This window comes from Balaenoptera acutorostrata, chromosome 7 (genome assembly GCF_949987535.1).
Source record: "Balaenoptera acutorostrata chromosome 7, mBalAcu1.1, whole genome shotgun sequence".
Lineage (NCBI taxonomy): Eukaryota > Metazoa > Chordata > Mammalia > Artiodactyla > Balaenopteridae > Balaenoptera > Balaenoptera acutorostrata.
The window spans coordinates 18,900,148-18,914,174 of record NC_080070.1 but is presented as its reverse complement, the minus strand read 5'-3'; the positions used below and the strand labels follow the sequence as shown (position 1 = coordinate 18,914,174).

General features: G+C 40.5%; 1 protein-coding gene across 11 annotated transcripts in view; it reads left to right on the top strand.

The window, feature by feature from the left end:
- The window catches only part of CALD1 (caldesmon 1), a 182,810-nt gene that overhangs the window by 152,252 nt on the left and 16,531 nt on the right, over positions 1-14,027 (top strand). For 10 of the 11 annotated variants that reach the window (XM_057550099.1, XM_007177123.3, XM_057550103.1 and 7 more), the window contains 3 exons: positions 6,061-6,203; positions 10,029-10,287; positions 12,847-12,987. In XM_057550099.1, coding sequence (XP_057406082.1) covers positions 6,061-6,203; positions 10,029-10,287; positions 12,847-12,987 — 543 coding nt within the window. Of the gene's footprint in view, positions 1-812; positions 891-6,060; positions 6,204-10,028; positions 10,288-12,846; positions 12,988-14,027 lie in introns of all 11 variants that reach the window. The other variant, XM_057550106.1, reaches the window with a different exon arrangement.

The following is a 14,027-nucleotide window of genomic DNA, read 5'->3' as shown; positions in this document are numbered from 1 at the left end:
AAGGAGGCAAAATAACCCCCTTGGAATTAACTGGTAATAAGGGAGGGAAAGGAGCCAGTTTGGACCTTTTATAAAAAGTGTCAAAACCCTGATTTGCCATCATGTAGACCTGAGCTTAATGTAAACTTGCAGAAAGCCATTCATCTGGGGTAGCATCCACTGAAAACTGACTGGCAATTAAGAGCACACGTTTTGCGTCTTTTACCATCTGGGTGACGCAAATTTATGTAGCACAAGGAAGTGTGGAAATTGGGGGTGGGGGAATATTTGTAAGCTAAGAAATATTTTTTCGTCTGTCTGCAAGGCTGCATTAAAAGCACTATACCTAACCACCACCACCGTACCACCACCATCTACCCCGCAAAAAAAAAAAAAAAAAAGAAAAAGAAAAAAGAAATGCTTGTGTATCCACGTTTCCAGAGAGAACTCTCTATCGCTAAGTCTGCATTGCACTGAAGTTGTCTTTCACTCCTGCTTCTTACAAGGGGCTCATAAACACAGCTTCCATTGAGATGATCAGGAACAAGATGCACCAGACCACACCCAAGATTTGTCAACACGCACTAGATGCACCACATTACGCTAGATTTCAGTGAGCACGATGGCAGGCTCATGAGAAAAGATTTTGGTGGGAGGAAACTGTCCTACGTTGCTGTTTAGGACCACTGGCATGGGGGGAATGTGAGCATTGGGATAGCCAAAGAGAAGTCACTTCACGCCACATGCAGAGTGACCTGAGCACCCTCTCACTCTTGTAAGCTAGCAAGGGCTTCTTTTAAATGAGTGACCTTACCATTCTTGAAAATAAAAAGGAAGAAGAAAGGGGGGCTAAAATGCAAGCTAAAAGAGGAAAGTCCCAAGAAGACAAGCCTACCTTCAAAAAAGAAGAGGTAAATATCATTGAGACAGAACCTAGTCATAAAGCCTCAGAGAGCAGCGTTCCATGGCATTTCAGGTCTGATGAAAATTGTAACCTCTAATCCAGTGTTTTCCAAGCCATGACTCATGATCCACTGAATGGTGAAATCAGCTTAAAGCATCTCAAAATTAGCTAACTGTGTCAATCTGTATTTCTAAAATGAAATAGAATAGAAAATATCAGATGGCATCGTGGCCAGTAGGTATTGCACTGTGATATAAATTGTCTTTATTTACTGTGGGTCACAGTCAGAAAGCTTGAAAAACACTCCTCTGATCAATCTTACCCACTTTCTACTCTCCCAAGTGCTATTTTTTTTTCCTTGAGCCATCCTACTTTTCGTTTCAATCATGAAATATTTCCAACTGGCTTTGATTAATGATTTAACTTTTCAAAGGAAAAATACTCCCACACATCTCAGTAAAAAATTTGATGAACTGAAGATGATATTTGGTTTTCAAAAGAAAAGTTTGGCCCAGTGTTCTGCATTGCATTTCTGAGGCACACACAGGAGCTGGTGCCAGGGTGTTTGACTGTAGGTAAGTAAACAAGTCAGTGGACCAGAGCTGCAGAGAGAATGTCATTATGCCCCCGACATAATTAAAATGCTGCATCAGAAAGCCTGACCTTGTTTTAACCATCATGCTTATGTCAGTTCCAAGCAATCCTAAAAACTATGACAGTATTTAACAAGTTCAAAGTACTTAAACATGGTAAAATTAAAGTATCAAAGGTAAAAAGACTTGAATTACTCTGCCTGTGGGACTGAATTGTAGCTATTGAGCTCCAACTCAAATGGACTCTTGCTGCATTTCTCTGCCCATTATGGCATAGAATAAGACACAGAAAAATCCATATTTAGCAAATAGATGAGATTAAACAGGGGAATGGTTATTTTCTTAAACTTTTTTTTCCTAAGATTCACGTAAAAAGTAAGAACTCCTAGTTCATGTTACGTTTATTTTCTTTACGGTATGTGTTCCTCCCTGTTTCTAATAGAACTTGTGGTGGCTTGGGAGTGAAAACTGAATGTGAACACTGCCCAGTTAAAAGCAGGAGAAAGAGTAAATACTAATAACTAGAAAATTGAATTTGGCTCTAATGAAGCAGCTAAAGAAATTGTTAAACATGTTGGGAGACATTGTTCTCATTTTGTAACAGAAGAACACCTACAAATTCATCTCCAAAACATGACAATTACCTTGGGACTAAACTCAAACAGAAATATCCCACGTGGGTTCATCTCTAAAGCTAGTGTTTTGTGGGGAATATCTTTAAGTACAGAAGGAAGAGGGCATGAAATCATAACTCAGTGATTAAGTTTATGTGGAGGAGGAGAGGCTGAATAACTGTTTGAATTCATCCTAATTTAATTCAGTTCACTAAGATGTGATTTGTTTTTAATGACCAGGGCATTCTGTGTTCATGTATTGTGTCCGTGAGCTAGAAGGGGCTCATCAGCAGTCATCCAATCATCCTTTTGCCTCTTTTCAGATAAGTCCCCAGTTCAATAATGGCCATGGTATGATGATTTCAGACCTGCCTCTTTCCCTGCTTGCCCTCCAGCACATTCCAGTGTCCCAAAACTTGGCCTCTTTTTGACACAAGGACAGGTTAGCTCCTCAACCCAAGCTTAAAAAAAAAAAAAAAAATCTGCTATTCCTGTTTTAACACTGCATACATGAATTACTAGTTGAATGACTAGATTTTCCCCCTCTCCAGTTATTTGTGTAGTTGCTTCATGTACATAACTTTAAATCGTATTTTACATGATTTAGCCATTGTAAACGCCCTCCTCCATCCCCGCCCCGCATCCCACCTTTTTGTTCCCCCCCTCAAAAAAAGTCTTTCCTTTGAATTCAAGGAACTACGCAGGATAGGTAAACACAAACGTCAGGTGAGCAACATTTCCAGAAGTCACTCCAATACCTTACAAAAAACCTTCTTTCTCCCAGTGCAGTTTGACTCTTTGTGGTGATGGATCGCAGATGACCAGCAACCTTGAAACCTAATTTAGCTTTTTCTCTTCCCCAACTATAAAATGCCTCCTTTTAATTTAAAAAAAATTTTTTTTATTGAAGTATAGTTGAAGTGCAGTGTTGTGTTAATTTCTGCTGTACAGCAAAGTGATTCGGTTATACATATATATACATTCTTTTTTTTTGATATTCTTTTCCATTACAGTTTATCATAGGATACTGAATATAGTTCCCTGTGCTATAAAATGCCTCCTTTTAGTTCTTGACCCCAGAGCTCTTTTTTTGTTCTGGCCTCTAATAGGAAAACAGTTTCCAGCAGAGCTATTCATATAATATTGAAACTGATATTCATATCACGTAGGCCAGAGCCTCTCACTAAACATCAGTGTGCATGCTGATCACCTGGGAACCTTGTGAAACACAGACTCTGACTCAGTGGGTCTGGGTAGAGCCTCAGCTCCCTGGTGAAATCCATGTTGTCTGTGGACCAGTAGCAAGTAGCAAGGATATCCATGTGGTAGACATTGGACTTGGAAAAGGAATTGAGTCTTCTGAACCTAACAAAAGTATATTCAACTTAGTCTGAAAAACTGTAATTTGCAACAGTTCTTATCACTATTCTGGAATCAAATGATGCAAAGCGATACAGCACAGAGACTGGCGTCTCAGTCCTTTCAGACTTGCTCACAACCTTCTGAGTGTCTCTCTGGCAAAAGGGCATGTCACTGGAATTCCCACCCCACACACATACACCCATGTGTTATCCCACTGAATATCCCAGATACCCATAGTGTTATCCTAATGATCACATTTGACCAGAGCCTTTCATATGAGCATGCTGGTGTTATCTGTATAGGAAGCACTTTAGCTCCTTCAGGATACATAACCCCATATTAATCCATCAGCATAGATTCTCTTCATGGTAACATTTTGATCTAGAGGCTCTAATGCTTTTCCGAGTGGGCTCAGAATATCCCATTAGCTTAGGTTGAATCTGCTATAGAATCCAACCCACTGTGCTTCTTAAAGTGTTATGGAATTACCTTATTTATTCATTTCCCAGAAAGAAAAAATAATTTGCAGTCAGCATCATTATCATTATTTCATTGGGAATTTTTCTAAGAAAGTCTTCCAAAGAGAATATAAGCATACCATCTACCATAACTTTGCCAATAAAGGCAGAGCTTGAAAAAAAGGGTTTTTTCTTCTGTTAGACATGTATTGTTTTACAAATCTATTTTATACACATTTTTGGATGGTAAATTAGATAGTACATTTTGAGAGATATCTGGGAAATATCTCAGACTCCAAAATAGGAGAAATGAGTTAAAGGGAATTTCTCTTTGTATAGTGCTCCACAAACTATGAGATTTGACTCACAATTTCTTTCATGGGTTCCCTGAAATGGGACCCCATCACCCTTAAACGTGTATCCCCAGATACTTCTTAACCAGGATATAAACTCCAGTCCATAGTTTCTGGAACTATACCCACCAATGGTAGGTCAAAATGAGAAGAGACTTTGCTTGCTCCTGCCTGCCCAATGAATACTGATTTACCATCAGGCAAGGATAGTCACCAAGGAGCCTTATTAAAGCTATAGGACAGACTAGGAGCTTCCTTCTCTTCTCTGTCGCCTCTCAGGACAAATCTGGAGCCAAGAGGGAAATGACAGGATGAAAGATTAGGAAGGGATCGTCTCGTCCACCCGTCTCTTTTTATGTACATAGAGCCAGCATTCCAGAACAGCTAGGTGACTTCAAGTAACAGCTAGTTTGTTGACAGCAATAGAACTAAAACTCGGATTACAAAGCTCTCAGAGAGAATGGCAAAATAACAACCCCCTCTTCAGCATGTCCAAGGGATGTCCTAGATATATGCCCCTCGGAGAAAGATTAAAGTCTTAACTGATTAGGGCAACATGGTAGTGAATAGTCCATCGATAGTAATTTAATCAAATAATACTCAACAAAGGCAATCAGGCAAAGGACTACTGAAGGTTCATCAGTAAAGAGCAAAAAAATGTCCTCTGCTTAGTAGAACATGCACTTGGGCGGGGGTTAGGTATCTGAAGTATAACAGCTGCGAAGAGGTGAGTGATGAGGTAAGGGGAGACCATCCTGGGCAGTCCCTGAAGCCCTGAGTTCTTATGCCCAAACCCTCCTCCTTAGGTTTCTTTATAAGGTTAGTGCTTTGTCACTGTCTTGAAATGAGAAATAATGAGCCTCACCTGTTTTCACACTCATTTTTTAAGAATGGGTGAGATGATAAAGTAATCTGAACTCCTTTACCCCCCAAAAAAGCTATGTAAATTCAGTATACTTTGAAATAATCTGTCTCACTTACTGTGAGGAACTTGTAACCCAAAACCCACAAAAAAATATTAAAGCTAACACCTGCTCTCCATGTATCACCTTCCTCTGTCTTCCACAACAATCATAAAGCCACTTCCAGAGACTAAATTATTACCTTCAATGGAAGTCAAAGTCAACCCTGGAATTTTTCCTGTTCCATTCTATCTTTAATGGTTGAGATGACTACAAACATGGCCCTATAGGTCTCTGAGTCATCCCACTAAAGGTAGGGTTATTATGTCTTCTATCCTGAGGACCCTAGTTATTCATTTGATTAAAATACTAGGGTGGTCTTCCTCTGACATCTGCCAAAATTGGCTTGACAGAACTGGCTCAGTAGGTTTCTTATTCCCTCCTCAACACATCTGTGTCCTTCTCAAAGAAGTGCCCTTCATCCAAGAAGAAATCTGTCCAAGCAACCTGGCCATTCTCCCATCAAGGCCACACTAATAATTGCTCCTCCCAGTGGGAACTGAAAACAACCACTCTTACGTGGAGTTCCCAGAACACAATAGTTTCTAAGTGGTAACACCTCCACTACTTTTGAAGATAAAACCTCAATGAAATAAGGGATGATCTTGACCTCCTAAAACTGTGGTCAAGGTCTTTGCTCTGAGGCTGGAGGACCATAGCTTATGCTCTAAGAATTTCCTCTGATTCCAGCTCTACCACATCATTCTCCAGTAGTTTGTTTTACTTCTGAGTTTTCTGGCTTCCTAACGATGTTGGGTCTTATTTGGTGATACCAACCAAAACCTAATTAAGATTATTATCATTATGTTTCTTCCTGATATGTACCATTGGTTAGATCAAAGATGAGAAGACTAAAAAGGACAAAGAAAGCAAAGAAGTTAAGAGCTTCTTGGATGGAAAGAAGGGATTTACAGAAATGAAGTCGCAGAATGGAGAATTCATGACCCACAAACTTAAACACACTGAGAATACTTTCAGGTAAGAAGTTGTGGCTAGTTAACAGTGACTGTGTTCATATGTGAAAAAATAATAATAATAATCAGTCTCCCTACCCTTTGCTTCCAGACAGAAATGTGCTAACAGGCAACATACTTTTGTTGTGAGGTCATTGGCCATTGTCTTAGAGATACTCAGTCAGCAGGTCTGGCTATCAGTCACTAACAGGAGACCAGCAGGCATTGCTCAGACAAGGTTTGATCTGCTTTTCCCATTATTTGGCAAGGCAGATCATGCTTGGCATCCATGTTTTTGTTCGCGGATCTAATATGTTCATGTAAGATCAGTTTATTAGAAAACATTATGACTGGAGTTGTCATTGACTCATTCTCTGTATGGTCCAGCCAACTTCATAAGAGACCCTTCTCAGTACCATTTTAAAGAATGTATTTTCTAAAGGTTGTAAATAAATTGCTGCATAAAACTTAGATTTCCCTGTGGCCAAATACTTTGGAAACATTGGGTTAAACTAAATGAGTCAGATCTCTTTACCAGTTTGAGAGCCCTTGATGTTAATTTGCCTTGGGAATCTCTAAGAGGGAGAAAGAGGGCATGCAACTAATGCTCCAGTTTGGAAAACCCTCTTGCAGAGCTTCAGCTTCCCCTCCTTATCCCCTCCCCCATTATGGCGATTGATTTTAGGACAGATAGACAAGTATATGCAGGCAAATCCTCACTTCTAGGTACGTTGACTATGGAGAGCCCCCCATCAGCTTTGTAGAAGGACTCAAGTTGCAGAAGCCTGCCACGGACACCTGGCTACCTAACTCTCTGTGCCCCATTCCTACACACACACTCCCTCCAACCGCTAGTGCCAAATTCCAATCTCTGTTATGTCACTGGCTGCTGTGCCAGGTGTTCTGGAAAAGAGTCTTGGGTCCCTGTATCATGGATTCCCATGGGGTTGTTCTTTGGCAGCCGCCTTGCCTGTAGACCCTGTTTTTCGGAACACTTCAAAGAAGAAAGTTCCAAGTAGGTATTGTATAGAAGTCAGACTGCTCCTTACACCAAAGCATGTGTAATATCCAGAAGCAAACGGAACTACTAAGGATGGACATTTCCAGCTGCTCTAAGATGTTACGTAAATATAGTTGTTCCCAAACAATTTTTCTGCACAAAAATTTGAGCAGAAACCTAGTCACAATTATCCAAAAGAGAGCCGAAAGCACATGGAAGAAAAGGTGTGTATTCAAAGACTAAATAAAGTGTGAAGGAGTGAGAAGGGTAGAACCTATAGATGTTACTTGGGATTGGCAAAAAAGTAGATGTAAAAATGAAGTTTATTAGGAATTCATAGAAAATCTAGAAATCAAGTTTGATTCAGGCTGATAAGCTGAGTGCAGAGCTTGCTGAAGTGCCAGTAGTTTAATGTGTTAAAGCACTAGAACAGTGTCAGGTTCATAAAAAGTGTTCAAAGAATATTACCTAATAATATTATTGTATAATTACTTGATAGTTTAAAACGTGTTGTAGATAAGAGTACAATTTTGTTAAGAGAAATAACATTAAAAAAATTTGTCAGTAGAAAGAAGTTTGGTTAACAATTGGCAAACTTGTCAACCAGCTTCAGTCAAAGCTCAAATTAATAATTAACATGCCCATTGTTTGAAAATCCAGATAACTGGGTAACTCAAAGAGAGAAGTCACAAGGGATGGCAACAGATTAAGCAGTGAGAACCCGCAAATGGGACTCTTGCTTTAATTTTTCTATGTCTGGGCAGAAGAAAAATGAAACAAGCTGCCACCATAGTGTTAGTTTTTGTTTAGCTGCCAACATACCTTAGTTTTAGTTTCAATTAGAAGTTGATGCCGATAGAAGCAGAGACGCCTCGTTTTGCTCCATATGGTTACAAGGTGAGGAGCCAGGAAGGGAGTAAGAGCCTCTATTTACCTTAGCTTAGTGCCTAATAGTCTAACTGAAAACAAACTGTGTTCATGGTGAAAGGTCTGATGTTCATCTCAACTTTCACCTAGCGAAGCCAAGGATAGAGGAAAGAACCTTCTGGAAGAAATTTCCATATTAGTGCTACCCTAATGCTGAGGGCATGCCTGCATATCTGAGCAGAGGTGATGTGGACAGAACTCTTGTTCCTGTTTTGAGCATAGCTCCTTTTGTTTGATTTAATTACTGTTCCGTTTGATAGACCCGTTTTCTTATAGCTAAATTGTTTTCTCTAAAACGTGACATGAAAATCTCAATTCAAGGAGCAAGTTAAGTACCCATCACCCAAGGAAACCACCAGTAACATTTTTTCCAGATGCTCTCTATGTATATACATTCAAAACACACACACACATATACATATAGTATGTATATGTGTATATAATTATAAATCTCTATTTTAAAGTGATTCTTGCTTTGTGCATAGCAATGTGTCTTAGCTAGCCTTCTATACCAGTGAATATAAGCCTACAGTTAATGTTAGAGTGTCCCACTGGGTGGATGGGTCATGATTTATTTAACCAGTCCCTAATGATGGGCATTTGAATGCCCAATATAAAGACTGAGTGACACGTAGTGGAATCCAGAGAAGTTTCTCTGGGCATGTGTTTGCCAGTCCTACCAGACACTAACACGATGAACACAAAGAGAGAGCAAACTCATCTCTGAAGATAGAGAGACTTTAACTGAAAGGGGAGAGTTCCTGTCTGTAGGCACAGGCCTATGGGCCTTTAGGACTGAAAAAGCAATACCAAGTTCTAAGGGACGCTCTAACCTTGAATGAGTTAAAAATAAAAGTTCATCTTTAGCCATCAAGAACCTAGCACAATATTCTTTAACTTTTTAACCTCAACTTCTAGTAAGAAATTTTACATCATAACCCATTACACATCTACATATATATTTATAATCGAAACAAGCACATCAAGAAATGGTCTTTTCCCTTGTTCCATGCAATGCCCTCTGATGTTTTCTAGTTCATTTTTTAAACACTAATTACAGTCCACTAAATAGATTTTCCAACCTGCAGCTTGAAATGCATAGTCCTAAAGGACATAGTTTATTCAGAACTACCTCATTATTTTAAAAGCATGAGACGTACCTCATTATTTTAAAAGCATGAGACGTACACATAAGATCAATATTGGTAACTGTGTAATCTTGAACTCATTTTCTGTTTTATTCTTCTTGCTTCATAGCTAGAAACACTGTGCCATTCTCTACATGGAATAAATGATACTAGACTGTAGTAATTCATCTGTTACAAAAGTGTCAGAAATGGGCTATGTTCAGATACAGTTAAGAATGCCTTCACTACTTGTTAATGAGTATTTAAACAAGATTTCTTCTTTTTGTGGCTGAATGATATTCCATTGTATGTATTTTTACCACGTTTTCTTTATACATTCATCCATCAATGGACACTTGGGTTGTTTCCATACCTTGGCTACTGTAAATTATGCTGCACGACCATGGGGGTGCATGTATCTTTTTGAGTCACTGTTTTTATTTTCTTTGGCTCAATACCCAGAAGTGGAATTGCTGGGTCATATGGCAGTTCTACTTTTAATTTTGTGAGGAGCCTCCATAGTGGCTGCATCAATTTAGAATCCCACCAACAGTGCCTGTTTGCCCCCATTGTTCAGTCAAGGAAACCCAGGGTAAGTGGCAGAGCAGGGGCTCAGATTCAGACCTGGAGATTCCAGGTGGACCCCAACTTACCCCTTGGACAGGTGTGAGGACCCACTGTCCAGTGAGGGCAGAGGAGATTTCGGTGTGGGATGCAAAGCCTGCAGACCGACATCCCCTCCCTAAGGCGGGAGGAGGGGAGCTGCAAGGCAGACGTGTGTCCAACTCCTTTGCAGCCGCCCTGGAGGGAGGGCCAGCGAGGCCAAGGAGGCTGAAGCTGCTTCCCAAGTGGAAGCCGGCAAGCGGCTGGAGGAGCTGCGCCGCCGCCGCGGGGAAACTGAAAGCGAGGAGTTCGAGAAGCTCAAGCAAAAGCAGCAGGAGGCAGCCTTGGAGCTGGAGGAGCTGAAGAAGAAGAGGGAGGAGCGGAGGAAGGTCCTGGAGGAGGAGGAGCAGAGGAGGAGGCAGGAGGAAGCAGAGCGAAAGGTCAGAGAGGAGGTAAGGCGGGAGCAGCGCGGCCCGGCGGGCGTCGTGTCTTCCCCAAGCCCCTGCGGACGTGTCTCCGGTGACCCTTCCAGCCCCGGAAATAGTTTCTTCCCAGGTGAACTGCTGCTGCTCTTTTGAACATGAATTCTTACAAATACATTTGAAGGTTAATCAGCTTGCTGTGTGCTAGGCATAGTTCTAAAGCTTTTATCCACATTAGTTTATGCAGTTCTAAGAACTCTCTGATATGGGTAATCTTCTCATCCCCATTTTACAGATCAGGAAACTGAGGCACAGAGAGGTTTTTGTCATTTTCCCCAGGTCCCACTTGTCTGAATCCATGACCCTGTAATGTCCCCCAATAAAGAACAGTTAGCAGAGAAGGATGAAAAAGTCTGCAGATTGGTTACAAGAACCGAGTCACATAATCATGATAGTTGTTTTTTTGATATTTGAAGAGGTTTTATAGAGAAGATTTTCAAAAATAGTTTTGGGGTGCTTTAAGTGGAAGAGTAAGTAGCTAGATTTTCACAGGTTCGTTACTGTATACCCAGGGCCCAGCCCAGTGCCAGGCATGTAGCAGCAACCCCGTAATCACCAACAGATGAATTTGTTCCGTCTTTTTAAACAGAACTGAAAACAACAGATAAAGTTACAAGAAGGCAAATTTTGAAAACTGAACAAGTGCTTAACCAACTACTGTAAGCATTGCTACAGTTCACAAGGTGCATTTTTTCCTTTCATCCTAAGGTACATTATTCTCATTTTATAGACAAAGAAGTTTGGAATCAAATAGTTTGAGTAACCTGTGTGAAGTTACTTGACTAATAAGTGATAGAATTGGTACTGAGACCCAGCTTCTCCAACTCAGCCTAGAGCTTTTCCCACAAATCTTTGGAGACAGTGCTCTCCCATCATTAAAAAATATGTAAAAAGACTTTAGATGACTTTCCGACATGGACCCTATACAAACATTCCCTGAACTGTGGAAAGTTTGGATAAATTATTTCAAGGTCTCTTTCAACTCCAGCTCTTAATGAGCCAATGATCTTTGGATAGGAAGTAATTGGGATGATAGAGCTTTAGAATCAGACACTCTGGCACTGGCAAGCTGGGACCTTGGGAGAGTCACTGGACTACTCTGAGACCTCTTTTCCTTAACTGTGAAATATCTACTTTCAGGATTGTGGCGATGATTAAATCATTATATTCAGGGTGCCTTGTACATAATAGGCACTCAGGAAGTCATGGTTATCATTATTGTTATTATTGTTATCTAGAGGAGCAGAATATCAATGAAAGCAGAAGAGAAATGTGAACTCTGAGAAGTGGATTGGACCTAGAAGATGATTTGGTCTAACCCCCTACAAGCACAGTGTCTTAGTTCTGGCTGCTGTAACAAACTGCCATAGACTGGGTGGCTGATAAGCAATAGAAATTTATTTCTTGTAGTTGTGAGGCTAGGAAGTCCAAGATCAGAGTCCAGCAAATTCTCTGTCTAGTGAGACGTCACTTCCCAGTTCACAGATGGCAGTCTTCTCACTGTGTCCTCACAGAGCAGAAGGGGTAAGAGAGCTCCCTGGGGCCTCTTTTGCAAGGGCACTATCCATTCATAAATGTTCACTCTCATGATCTAATCACCTCCCCAGAGCCCCGCCTCCTAATACCATCACTTTGGGGGGGTTAGGATTTCAACATATGGATTTTGGGGGGACACAGATATTCAGTCCATAACGCACAGGATCTTTCTGCAACATCCTCTGAGAGATGAACATCCGGTCCCTGCTTGAGAACATCCAGTTTGAAAACTACAAAGACTACATAAATCTCTCAGAAAATTGTTCATAGAGGTTATGCAGCTTGATGAGAAGACAGGGGAGAGTATTTTAGGCCGGGAGTGAAGGCACAGAGGGGTTAATGAGACAGATTGTAAACATCTGTGATTTCACCACTAGGGTGCAATATCTACACCATTTCAGGTTTGTCAAACCATCTAAAATAATCTACTCAACTGAGGTGGGGACAACCATGAAGTTGTCTTTTGTACAATTTAGTAAATATAGTAACATACATTTGTATAACTTTGCACATAAATCATCTCATTTGTCTTCGCAACACTCCTAGGAAGCAGGCAGAAGGGATACTTATTTTACATGCACAAAATGGAAGGTCAGTCTCAGATGACTTGACAGGATGATGATGGCAATGCCGATCGTCACACTGAGCGCTAGTCCACGCATTTTACAGGGGCTTCCTCATTTAGTCCTCGTAGAAGCCCTCGTCAGTGGATATTATTATCATCCCCATTTTACAGATGAGGAAACCTAGGCACAGAGCAGGTGAGTAACATGGCCAAGGTCGCACAGTTGAGAAGGGGCAGCCCAGAGTGCTTGTCGACAGTTAGACTCAAAAGCTCAGGCTTAACCTCTGGTGCCACCCTTGAGGAAGGGATAGCATCCTTTCTAGAACCTGGGTCTTTTTCCTCTGGGACTATGCTTTCCCCTACAGCACTCTTTCCTTTTGGCTTGAAGCTGATATTGACGTCCTTGTTATTTGTTCTTTCTCTCTTAGGAAGAGAAGAGGAGGCTAAAGGAAGAGATTGAAAGGCGAAGGGCAGAAGCTGCTGAGAAACGCCAAAAGATGCCAGAAGATGGCTTATCAGACGACAAGAAGCCCTTCAAGTGTTTCACTCCTAAAGGGTCATCTCTCAAGGTATTTTTTCCCCAGAAAACCTTCGTATAATATGTCTATTAAAATATAATAGAAATGTGATTTTAGCCCCTGATTTAGTTATTGATTATTTGAAGTTTTGCTTCATTTATCTTTTTGCTCCTTCTTTCAGCAATTTCACAGCTTCTTTTTGTTTTCAAGATATGGAAAGGAGAGAAATAAAGTGGAGAAATTTTTGTCTGTTGTTTATTAGATCTTTGGTATACATTAAAAAGACCTTTGGTGATTATCTCTGGATCTCACTGACCCACGCCCTCCACATGCCTTATTACTTTGAGCAAATAAAAATGGAAACATTTAAAGTTTATAAAGTGGGCAAATTTATTTTAAAGGTTTAAGCTGCTTTTCATGCTAATGTTCATTTTTTTCCTTTGTCATTATTAAGAGCAGCACAGACTGGAAATGGTACATGTCAAATTTTAAAGCTGTTATCATGGGAGGAGATGAAATGTGACTCGGATAGGCTCCTTTCCCAGGATGAGTTTGGTCCGACTACTGCCTTCGTAGAGCATAATTCCTAGTGACTTGGAAGTGCTGCTGAAAGAAAAGAGAATGAGCAGGAAGGAGCTGACTCAGGGAGATGATGGGATGGTTGCCATGGAGGAACAAGAGCGCAGACTCAAATACTTATTTTTGCTTATACAGTTAGCATGTTTTGAGTACCTGACACAGTGAAAATACTCAACAAGTATTTATTGAATGAATGCATGAATGAATGAATCTTCAGAGATTGGAACTTTGAGCAATTTTTATTTTACCCTCATTTTCCATCAACCTAGTTAGGTTACAAAGCACTGACAACAGGTAAAGCCAGTATAGAATCATAGCCAGGCTCCAGCTGGTTAATGTGTGCATGTGTGTATCATTGTGTGTGAGGTCTAATGTCCACACTAAAATGATCAAAAGCCAGTTACTTACATTTTACAGTTATTACCTGTTTCACATGAAAAACAGTATGTTTTATCCCCAGATAACTTCACTTAGTCTTTAGAATGGTCTGGGTCCCAGTCCACCATAGTTCT